At 36.4% G+C, this 10,454-nt stretch overlaps 3 protein-coding genes and 1 pseudogene across 3 annotated transcripts; 2 read left to right on the top strand and 2 right to left on the bottom strand.

Moving 5' to 3' along the window:
- Positions 1–654: 654 nt before the first annotated feature.
- Positions 655–3,183, bottom strand: LOC120140963. The gene is made up of 6 exons (XM_039155938.1): positions 2,916–3,183; positions 1,836–2,637; positions 1,669–1,741; positions 1,399–1,536; positions 893–1,315; positions 655–812 (listed from the first exon to the last, which is right to left on the bottom strand). The coding sequence occupies exons 2-6, from the start codon at positions 1,911–1,913 to the stop codon at positions 655–657; spliced, it is 870 nt and encodes a 289-aa protein (XP_039011869.1). The 5' UTR covers positions 1,914–2,637; positions 2,916–3,183.
- Positions 3,184–6,967: 3,784 nt separating this feature from the next.
- Positions 6,968–8,539, top strand: LOC120140687 (cysteine-rich and transmembrane domain-containing protein WIH1-like). Its single transcript, XM_039155659.1, has 3 exons — positions 6,968–7,078; positions 7,170–7,437; positions 8,364–8,539. Exons 1-3 carry the CDS (start codon positions 7,036–7,038, stop codon positions 8,416–8,418), a joined length of 366 nt encoding a protein of 121 aa, XP_039011590.1. The 5' UTR covers positions 6,968–7,035; the 3' UTR covers positions 8,419–8,539.
- A 250-nt stretch (positions 8,540–8,789) lies between these two features.
- LOC120140962 lies at positions 8,790–9,453 on the bottom strand (annotated as a pseudogene).
- A 45-nt stretch (positions 9,454–9,498) lies between these two features.
- Positions 9,499–10,307, top strand: LOC120140960 (cytochrome b-c1 complex subunit Rieske-2, mitochondrial-like). The gene is made up of 3 exons (XM_039155936.1): positions 9,499–9,585; positions 9,818–9,988; positions 10,032–10,307. Exons 1-3 carry the CDS (start codon positions 9,499–9,501, stop codon positions 10,305–10,307), a joined length of 534 nt encoding a protein of 177 aa, XP_039011867.1.
- The last annotated feature ends 147 nt before the right edge of the window (positions 10,308–10,454 follow it).

The raw sequence follows: 10,454 nt of genomic DNA, 5'->3' as shown, positions 1-10,454 counted from the left end.
TAGGTTACATCTCTATTTATAATAGAAAACTATGGTACATAATTACAAAATTAACCCTGTACCATACCGCGGCCCCGCACCCCTAATCCACACATAATCGTAACCCCCATTATGAGACTTTCTTTATAAGAACAGTTGATGTTCGCTTCGCTCACTCCGCTCTATCCCATGTCCTCTTTACCAGTATATTTGTGAGTCATACCTTACAAAAAGATCTTCAATTTCGGCAGAAACTTTCAAAGGTTCAGAATCAGCACTTCCAGGCCTTCCAGGAAAGATGATTTCTTCATCACACAAGAATAACAGGCATCATTATTAAACACAGTAACTAATAAAATCAACAGTAGGTTCAACCCATTAAACTTACCATCAGCATGAGAAGCAGCAAATTTATGGAGCTTTTGGTCTTCAGGAAACTGATGCTCAGAATGATAACTTCGAAAAGACCCTTTTAACTGAAAATTAGTGCCAGAAGTCCAAAAGCAGACAAAAACTGCTGCTGCTCATGTCCAATGGCAGACCCCTTCAGTTCTGATGCAAAAGCAGTAGAAGATATAGTTTCTTCCAAGCTCCCTTCAAAACAATCAGGTATCTGCATTCTTGTAACTGCACTAACACTGGAGGATGAACCAGTATTCATCCTTAGGTGAGGCATCACTTCACCAAGTTCTCGGAAAGGCGATCCATCATGAGCATTTGCCAATCGAACAGGTAAGTCTGTACCAAAATAACCTTGCTCAAACCAAGTTCTCGGAAAGGCGATCCATCATGAGCATTTGCCAATCGAACAGGTAAGTCTGTACCAAAATAACCTTGCTCAAACCAAGTTCTCGGAAAGGCGATCCATCATGAGCATTTGCCAATCGAACAGGTAAGTCTGTACCAAAATAACCTTGCTCAAACCATGAAATTATGTCAATCCCCATATATGGTCCCTGAATTACCCCTTGAGGATCAAGATAGCACAAACTCAATTCCTCAGCAGCGGTGATACTTTCTTGTGAATGTGCTTCCTTATTGCCCTCAACATTTATCTGGTCACAACCAAGAGTAGGCTGTAGTGACTGAAAACCAAATAGAGAGCTTGAGCCTTCAGGAAGCTCGCTACCCACTCCTAATTGCATGGATGATACATTGTCCTCCGCATTAGAGTCCTTTTCCGTTCTCATATCAGCTACTTGTCGCTTATCAAAAGATTTTAATCCATCCATGTAATTTTTGGAACCATCAATCTCCTTACCTGACCCCAACGCATCCGTTACATAAATATAAGATGGTGTCATATATCTTTGCCCACCTTTTGAACCATTCATTTCTGTAACGACAAGCAAAACAAATCATGAATATTATCCTTAATGGACTTCTGATAGCAAACAACTAAAGCTGAAAGCTCCCTACCTTTTGTCATAATCATCTGTGAATCTGACACATATAATGTCTCAGCGTGATTCCCTTGATAATTATTGTTTACAGAAGCCTTCTCACCAGATTCAACACTGCCGTCCCTGTTAACCGAGAAACATTGTTTTTCTTCACCTAAAAACACATCAATAAGACCTGGATTAGGATGGGAACCTAACTTAGCTTCTCAAAGGTATCTAATCAATTACTAGGTAAGTTTGGAACATAAATGAAACATGAGCAGCAATGCTTTCATTTGATCCCTACTTGTGTCCCTAAATGAGCCGCAGATCACATCACTGCTTGTACTTTTTCCTTTCCATATATCTCCAAGGACAACCTGTAAGAATCAGGCAAGCAAATTTGAGGCAACCATATAGAAGGATAAAAATGGGTAGATATTCCTTCCATAAATCAGATTAGAAACTTCATACCTCTTCCTCTGCAAAAGGAGGAACAAAAGCGAAAGGCTCAACAATTTCTTTTTGTGTTACAGTTGATGAATGATCCATTTCATCAGGTAGGGTGTCAAAATTTGTAGCAGCCTTTTGCTTGCGGTAAATGTCAAGTAGTTTTCCTCTTGGATAGCAATATGCATTAAAGGTCTTGTTTTTATCCACGGGAAGAGCTCCAATAACAGAAACAGATTGTGGCTTCCCTCGTCCTGCTGTAAAACCCACATTTGATCTCTTCACTTGTCCCCTCTCCAAACGGAATCATGGAGCACTGCTGTAAGAAGCAGACCCACCAGCATGAATTTCCAAACGATGATGTGGCCTCCATTTATCACGAGAATCATTCTCACGCTCAGAAGCTAAGCGACCCCCACTAGCAAGAGTTTGTTTCTCGGAAGGGGCATCTTCCTTCTTAGCATATGTTCTCTTGTCATTTCGAGAACCTTTTTTCAAGACCCCATCTTGAAGACCACTTGTTTTCTCTTCGAAATTCAAGCCCTGAACCACTACTACTAACATCTTGCCATCGCTCTGAAGACAATAAGGTCCTATTTCCAGGAACATCCATTGTTGAAGAAATATCAGTGCGACGGTCATCTTTTCTGCAATCTCTTTGGCCAAGTATGCTAGTTTCTCTCTCCTCTTCATGCCAGTAGCGACTGCTTTCAAGATCGGGTGCAGCCCTCCTCCATTCTTTCTTGTCCTGAGAACCATCTAAACAACAACCATCTTTCAAATTGGGATCACCAGTGGCCCCATGGGGCAAATTCGCTCTTGTATCCTGTAAATGAGTACATAAATTATAGCACAGAAACAATACAAATCAAAATGAAAAAAGCCAAAGATAAAAGCCAGGTATCAATTTGTGATGAACAAAAACGACAAAAATGATACTAATTTCTTCAAAACTGATCAAACTAATTTTAATGTAATCAGATTCACAATTTACCCATACTCCCACTTCAAAAGGTAAATGAAACTAGAAACGACCAAATTAAACACTCACATGGCGACCAGTACCCTAAAAACATTTACTAGAGAGAAACGAAAGTTCCATACCACAGACACTCCAGCAGGTAACATCTTAGCATCAGCTACTTTAGAGTAAAGCCATAGTGGACTGGGGACAGAGGTATGCCGCTCTCGGAAGTTGGTTGATCTATTGGTCACACGTATAAAAAATGAGAGTAAAAGTAAAATCTTTACAAGAAAAGTGCTGCGCAGGATTTTTAAAATACAAAGATTCAACGTAAGGCAAAAATTATTACCTTTGGCATCATCCAGTAACCAGGTGAATCCTTTCTCCTCCAAGTTCCCATCCCACCCTTCACGTGACAAAAATAGAAACTAAGATAATACATACATGAAAATGGCAGAAACTTTCTAACCTCATGCTTCAAGCTTGTTTTCATGGAGTCCCTAAAAGATCAAATGCTTTGATATTGAACTACCAATAATAATCTTCCCATACAATTAGAGAACAACATACTCCACTTCTACTACCATATATCAACTTCAGGGTCAACAGTTAAAATTTGACACTAGTTATGATTTATGAGAAGTAACTGAAGTGATTTTTCTTTCATAAGAAATCAGACTTTTCTCTAACCTCCAGTGCATTTGAAAGGAATGATTCGAGCTCATACAATTCTACATAAAAAAAATCATGAAATTCCTTTTTATTCCTTCTTGTCTACGAGTACATGCAGTTGGGATCCTTGGAAGATCACCTCCAATGTAATTCATGCCTTCTTTAATTCTGTCAAACAAATCATTTGATGTAAATTATTTGCACTGGTTCTATCTATGGCTACTGTGCTACCGAGTACCACCCGAGCTTTGACGATAACTGGACAAGACGTAAAGCTTTTTGACGATACCCGTGCTGGTGAAGAACAACTCCTTGTTGATCGGGTAATACTTCACATCATGTACATTACCAGTTTGGCTGGAACTGTTTCTCCATGGCTCTTCTCAAAGAAATATCATTTTACTCGACATATTTGCACGTTTCTGCAGTACTTGCATGGATTTCAATTTTCTCCTTGTTCAAGATACTTTCCAGCAATGTGCTTTATGACCTATACTATATTCAATTTTTTTGTAGGCACAACACAAGTTTAAAGATGGAATGAACATCACCAACTTAGATGAAAATGCAAATTCCAGACCTTCTATTAATGATGTAGTGATTGCTCTGGATTATTTCAATTCTCGTCCATATAATTCAGATGAAACTGAAAGGGATAGTTTGAAAGTGGCCAAGAACACCAGGATGCTAGAACTGCAGGCAATGCTACATGTAACGTTCTTATTGACTTTTTTATGTGATCCAAGTTAAACTGTTTATTCAAATAATTTATCCTCATAAGACGCATAAAAATAATATACATATAAAGTTTTTCTCTCAATAAAATTGAGTCATTATATATTTGAAGACAGTACATCTGCAATTATGTTTCCAGATCCACATAAAGATAAAGATTGGGAAAAAGAAAGGTTTGCAATGTGCATGCAACAAAAAGGTCACACCGGGAGTCGAACCCAGGTCGCTGGATTCTAAGTCCGGAATGCTAACCACTACACCACGGAACCACCCTTGACGTCACGTTCATCTTTTAAGTTATATAATTATATATTTGGTCCAATGAGCATCTTCTTTGAAGAAAATTGCTTCCTTTTCATTTCTATTATATCCAAATTTCATGTATGGTTATAATTATTATCTTAGAAAACATCAATTATAAATATGAATTTGAAATTTGTAATGGCATTGATTATTTATATTAAAAAATAATAGATTAAAAAGTATATAATTGGATTTCAACCTAAAAAATACCGTCTAAAAGAATGTTTTGTCTAAATTTAAACCTTGTCAAGTCAAGGCTTATTGAAGTAAACCAAGATGAGATGATAGTTCAAGTTCCATTTATTGAGCTAGTTAATGTCATTTGCATGCACTTTGGTCCTTCCTTGGTCATCAGTTTTCTTTCGAACTCCTTTGAGAGCAGGGATTTTAATTACAATTAAAGTCGTTTTTGCGATTGTTTTGCGTTTATTATAACTGTGGCAATAATTGGTGTTATTGCAGTCTTTATAATTGTGTAGTAATGATCTCAGACGACATTTTATCCACTCCCATTTCATGTTTTTTAATTTTTTTATTAATATGATTTTTCTTTTTAATTGAAAGAGATGGTCCACGTTTAGGCTTTTCTTAACCTATTAAAATATAATTTTCAATTCAAGGAAAATATAGATTGGGCCGTTCCACTCCCATTTTAATTTTTTTTATTAAATTCTAAAATAAATTTTCAAGGGATATATTAATTTGTCATCCTCCCACCTTTTAAAATTTATAATGTAATCTTAACTTTGGAATGTAAACTTTAGTTTTTTAATTTAGTCCTAATTTCAGTAATTTAAATGTCTACAATTTAAAATTTTATACTTTTATTTTAATTATATTTAATTTAGTTATTTTTTGTTCTTTAAGTTTATTCAAATTTCATTCAACATTTCAAGTTTCATTTTTTCATATTTCATTACATTTTATTATCATGTTACTAATGTAATTAAATAATAATTCAAATTCAATAATACATTAGTTTTTTTTAACTTTACGTATATACAAATTTCAAATTTTATTGAAATTGAAGCATTCTAAAAATCATTAAAAATGTTTCCTTATAATAATAATTATAATTATTATGTTTTAGGATAAGTTATATAAAATTTTAAAAAAATCACTACCTCGACGCCTGTAGTGATCGCAATGACATCCGTTATGTCCGCAAACACTATAAACGCGACGCAATCGAAAACGCGGCTGTAAACACTATTTAAATCCGGAACTCTTCCATGCATGAGAGGATAAGACCTTGTTTGGTAGCCAAGGATGACTTGTCTGTTGTTCCTTCCAAGAAGGGTTTTTTTTTTCTCTGAAGTTGCAAATTCTTCCTTGAAGATTTGTTTGGGTTCCAGGCAATCGTCCTTGGCTTAGCCGACAGGTTCTTCTCTTTCGGTGAAAGTTTTCTTTAATAAAGGTGACTTAAATGATTTTTTTTTCATTTGGATGACCAGAGTGCAAATACCTTAATAGTTGATTGACTAATAGTATAATTGACCTTTAATTATTAAATAAAATAATTTAAAATACTACTTGATCAAACGAATACTTTCATCTAAAAAAAATTACTAATACGAAAAATAGAACTATTAAAAAAAATAGTTTAGTTTTTTTATTATATAATCTATTAATCTATTAATTTAAATATAATATTACGAAAGTTCATTTCGAAGTAACCCTCTTAATTTTGTTTGTTTTATTCATAATAATCAATATTAAAATCTTTGACCTTATTCTAGGATCTAACACTTCATTTTATTAGATCAACTTAGAGCTAAGAATTATATATCAACGCAAAATTTTGAGTTTAGGCTAGGAATAGTCTTGGGTCGGACACTCTTTCGTTTATCATCTGACTCAATTTGTAAGGTAAAAGCTCTAGTGAATATTAAAAAAAATTCTCATTTTTTATTTGATAAAAATAAAAAAAATACATATATATAGAAATGTTTTATAAAAAATACTCTTAAAGTTATAAATATTAATTATATTATTATTATTTAGTTGAGAAGAGTATTGTTCATTATAAATTTGAATACGATCAAATTTGATAAGATCATATTAGAATTCATCGAATTCGAGTTAAATATCAATCACTTATTGTGGTAAAGGAGGGAGACAAAAAAAAATTTGCTGGTATGTTAGTCATTATAAGATGAAATATATGTTCGAAGACTCTTAATTATATGATAATAAACGTTATGATGTGTTTAAATTCAAAAATTTTATGGATAATAATAATTTATTTTATCACTGAAACAGTTTAATTCGTGTGAGAGAAATACGTTAATGAAAATTAATAGTCGAAGGATTAAAATTGAACAGTTAAAACTACTTAATTTTTAAACGGATAACCAAAATCGATCGGGCCTAAAACATAGCATACTATTTCCATAGTTTACCATTTAGAAAAACAAAATCCTCTGTAAATACCAAAACGGTTCCATCTTCCACTGTTCATTCTCCCGGGAAAAAAGAAAGAAAAAACCACGACTACGACGAGGAAGACATACAACATCGTCAACAGCACCGCACCAGCAGCAGAACAATATGAATTATCAGAGAGTTCCTCAAGATCCTCATCCTCCTTCTGGTAATCAGATCTTTCCCTTTTCTTAATTTCCTAATTTAATCATCAAGTATTTCCTTTTTTCCTTCAATTTTTTTTACTGTTGAAACAACAGGCTACGCCTCTCCTTATCCTCCACCTAGCTATCCTTCTGCTCCACCACCGCCGTCTCATCCACCTTATGAAGGCTACCCGCCTCCGGGTTATCCACCTTATCCTCAGACGCAACGCCCGCCGTACGACGGTTACCAAGGTTATTTTGCTGAAGGTTATCCGCCGCCGCCACCTCCGGGTCATCCTCAATATCAACACTGCCACCACTATGAGCATCACCATCACCAGAATCATTATGATGATGGCTGTTTCTCTTTCTTAAGAGGCTGGTTTGTGTTTTTTTCGTGTTATCTTTATTTATTTATTGATCTGTTTGGTGCCAAAAGATCTGATTTTGGTTCCTTAACATGGTAATTTTACAATCCCAAAGTTCAAGCTGTAACTGGCTTGTGCTAAAAGAGTTCTTCGAGGAAACTCAAAATAAACTACAGTAGCAATTGTTCCATTTCAATTGTATCATCACTCTCTTAGAAGTTCATAGGATTTGATACATTTTTGTCATTTGTGTATGTTGCATGATTATATTTCTTTGATTTCATCCTTAGGTCTTCTGTCTCTTACCATGTCATCATTTCTTAGTTTAGTTAAGCATCATTAATAAGATTTTTCCCCCTCACATGAAGTCCATTATCCATGTATTCTTCCAGTTCATCATGATGAGTTTTATGTGGTAGATTCTCCATAGAGGTGTAGACCAAATCCTTGAATTGATGAAGGTTAAAAGTGACAGTTAAGGAGGCTATGATTTGTCATAATGATTTTCATAATTAGTTTAAGATGTGCTTTAGAAGTGCAACACTAGCAGACTTGTCAGGGACAAACACCCTCTCTTGGACACTTAAGTTAGAACCTATGGCTACATTGTTTGGGCCCTTCTTTTTTCTTGAAATACCCGTGTCCGTCAAGGATACATACCTTAATCCGAAACTCACACTCAATTTCGAATAACATGGCTAATGGTAATTAGGATTAGTTATTCATGCTTTAACATGTACTTGGCGGTCAGATTGTATAGTTTCCTTGTGGTTTGAAGTGTTGTTAGGCTTTGACTAACAACTAAACTTGAACAAGGGTGTCTGTTGGCTACTTCTTGTCAGTTATCATCAATAGACCATCATTCAGATGACATACATGTTTCAGATGTTTTGCTCGAAACCGGTATTGATGGCATAGTGCATTGTTTATATATGTGCAGTTTGGCTGCTTTATGTTGCTGCTGCGTCTTGGAGGAATGCTTCTTCTGCTTGTAATCATTTACATTTCTGGTTTCCCTATACTAATTTGCTACCGTTTGGGAAGTGGGGAAATGCCTGCTGCTTTGCACTTTATTTGGTCTTTTTCCATTCTATAAACAATCATATGCTTGTATTATAGTTTATCTACATAAACCCAAGTTTGCATTATAGATACAGGCTGCTCTCGGTTCTTGTAAATTATTTTATATGTATTACATGTGTTGGGTTTCATCATGCTGGTGTTTCTCATGGTTCAACAGATTCATTTATAATATGCAAATCTCTTGTACATTAAACAACACTAGCCAAACAGCTAAGTCACCAACGAGCTAAGATTACATAGGAATCAGTAGGCCTAACAAAGTACTACTTAAATATAAGCAGGAAAACAGAAACATGGCAGAACCTATACAATGCACTTACAAAATCCACACAAATTCCAGTGCATCTTTCCTATGCCCGACCAACGCTCGATACAGATACATTTTGTCTACCTTCTGCCCATCATCAAGGTTGAATTCCATTTGGTCGCTTTCATTTATGATCTCCACATTCAGCCTCAGCATCTTCTCGGCGACAATCTTGGAGCCTCCAAGGGTAACTTCTCAAAAGGACATCCAAAGGGATCGCATTGTTTCATACTTTCCCACATCTAGAAGATGTTGTGTTACCAAAGGGGCAGTCCCGGATCTCTAGCTTGCGGAGTTTCTTGGAGCCGTTCAACACGTAGAGCATTCCTTTATCACTGTCGGCGGCAAAAGCGATGGACAGCATTTCAAGCTGCTCAGCGTACATCCCTATGTAAAGAAAAACCTTATCCGACAGAAGGCCGGAGAGTGATAACCTCTTGAGACGCTCGCACGACTGACCAATTGCCCCAAAACCTTCATCAAATGGCTGATTGGTTACAGGGTCGGGTTTTACGGGGTCAAGGATGCACAATCTAAAGCGGATAAAATTCGGACAGTTTTTAGCTACAGTTATGAGCGCAGCATTGGTCATCTGCTGACAGAAGTAGAGCAGTGAATTTAGCTTAGGACAGCTTGCAGATTACAAGGATCAAACCTTTCTCCGTCGCATTGTTTCCTGGCCCAAATGGATCAGATGGGAAAACCCTCAATTCCTGCAATTCTTTACATGTCGAAGCCACAACTGCTAGTCCTTTATCTCCGATACTATCCAGTATCCGCGACATTTATATCCATTGTTGATGCAATTAACTTTCACCGGATAGACTTTCAAATTGTTATATTTTGACCTAAATTATAATTGGTAATTAAGTTAGATTTTGGACAGCCATATGCTTGCCAAAACTTTCACCGGGTTTTGTCGATGTAACTTGTTTTTCATATATGTTTTCCGCAGTATCTGAAGTAACTCCTACTGTCTGCGTTTATATTTCTACAATTTGCAGGTGGAGGCTAGGGTAAGAGAAGGAAGGACTGTCAACGTTCACATGTTTTGTGCTCGCAGGCCAGGTCTCTTGCTCTCCACTATGACAGCTCTAGACAACCATGGATTGGATGTACAGCAAGCTGTAATTAGCTGTTTCAATGGATTTGCACTAGATGTGTTTCAAGCTGAGGTGCAATTCTTTCATCAGGCGCTGAACTGAGGAGGATATCAAGGTGGCAAACAATGTTGATGTAGGGTCTCTTCGTGATCCACAAGAGGATGCAGCAAGGGTTAAGAATCCAGAGTGGTTAATTGTTGTTGGGTTCTGCACACATCTTGGTTGCATTCCCTTGCCGAATGCTGGTGATTATGGTGGCTGGTTCTGCCCTTGCCATGGTTCCCATTATGATGTCTCTGGCAGGATTCGCAAGGGTCCAGCACCGTACAACCTGGAAGTGCCCACCTACAGCTTCTTGGAAGAGAACAAGTTGCTGATCGGTTTAGAATAACAGTATAATCTAAACAAATAGTTTTGTTCCTTCTCAATAAGTTTTTTAAATTTAGTCGATAATGCCGAAGGTTTGTAGCAGATTTTTGCTTCTGCTGCCCTGGACTTTCGGGGCATCGTTAGCGTTGTTTTTTGTACTGGTATAATT

This window comes from Hibiscus syriacus, unplaced genomic scaffold, assembly GCF_006381635.1.
Source record: "Hibiscus syriacus cultivar Baekdansim isolate YM2019G1 unplaced genomic scaffold, ASM638163v2 tig00110788_pilon, whole genome shotgun sequence".
Lineage (NCBI taxonomy): Eukaryota > Viridiplantae > Streptophyta > Magnoliopsida > Malvales > Malvaceae > Hibiscus > Hibiscus syriacus.
The sequence above is the reverse complement of the archived record's forward strand: the minus strand, read 5'-3'. Positions and strand labels throughout refer to the sequence as shown.

What these genes read in the sequence shown, in the direction of transcription:
- LOC120140963 (XM_039155938.1), bottom strand. Translation starts at nt 1,913, where the DNA reads ATGGATCATTCATCAACTGTAACACAAAAAGAAATTGTTGAGCCTTTC. An exon ending in CGGCTCATTTAGGGACACAA is followed by an intron (nt 1,537 to 1,668) that starts GTAGGGATCAAA and finishes ATGTGTTTTTAG; the next exon opens with GTGAAGAAAAACAATGTTTC. An exon ending in ACAGATGATTATGACAAAAG is followed by an intron (nt 1,316 to 1,398) that starts GTAGGGAGCTTT and finishes TTGTCGTTACAG; the next exon opens with AAATGAATGGTTCAAAAGGT.
- LOC120140687 (XM_039155659.1), top strand. Translation starts at nt 7,036, where the DNA reads ATGAATTATCAGAGAGTTCCTCAAGATCCTCATCCTCCTTCTG. An exon ending in AGATCCTCATCCTCCTTCTG is followed by an intron (nt 7,079 to 7,169) that starts GTAATCAGATCT and finishes TTGAAACAACAG; the next exon opens with GCTACGCCTCTCCTTATCCT. An exon ending in TTCTCTTTCTTAAGAGGCTG is followed by an intron (nt 7,438 to 8,363) that starts GTTTGTGTTTTT and finishes ATATATGTGCAG; the next exon opens with TTTGGCTGCTTTATGTTGCT.
- LOC120140960 (XM_039155936.1), top strand. Translation starts at nt 9,499, where the DNA reads ATGGATCAGATGGGAAAACCCTCAATTCCTGCAATTCTTTACATGTCG. An exon ending in TTTATCTCCGATACTATCCA is followed by an intron (nt 9,586 to 9,817) that starts GTATCCGCGACA and finishes TACAATTTGCAG; the next exon opens with GTGGAGGCTAGGGTAAGAGA. An exon ending in TAGATGTGTTTCAAGCTGAG is followed by an intron (nt 9,989 to 10,031) that starts GTGCAATTCTTT and finishes GAGGATATCAAG; the next exon opens with GTGGCAAACAATGTTGATGT.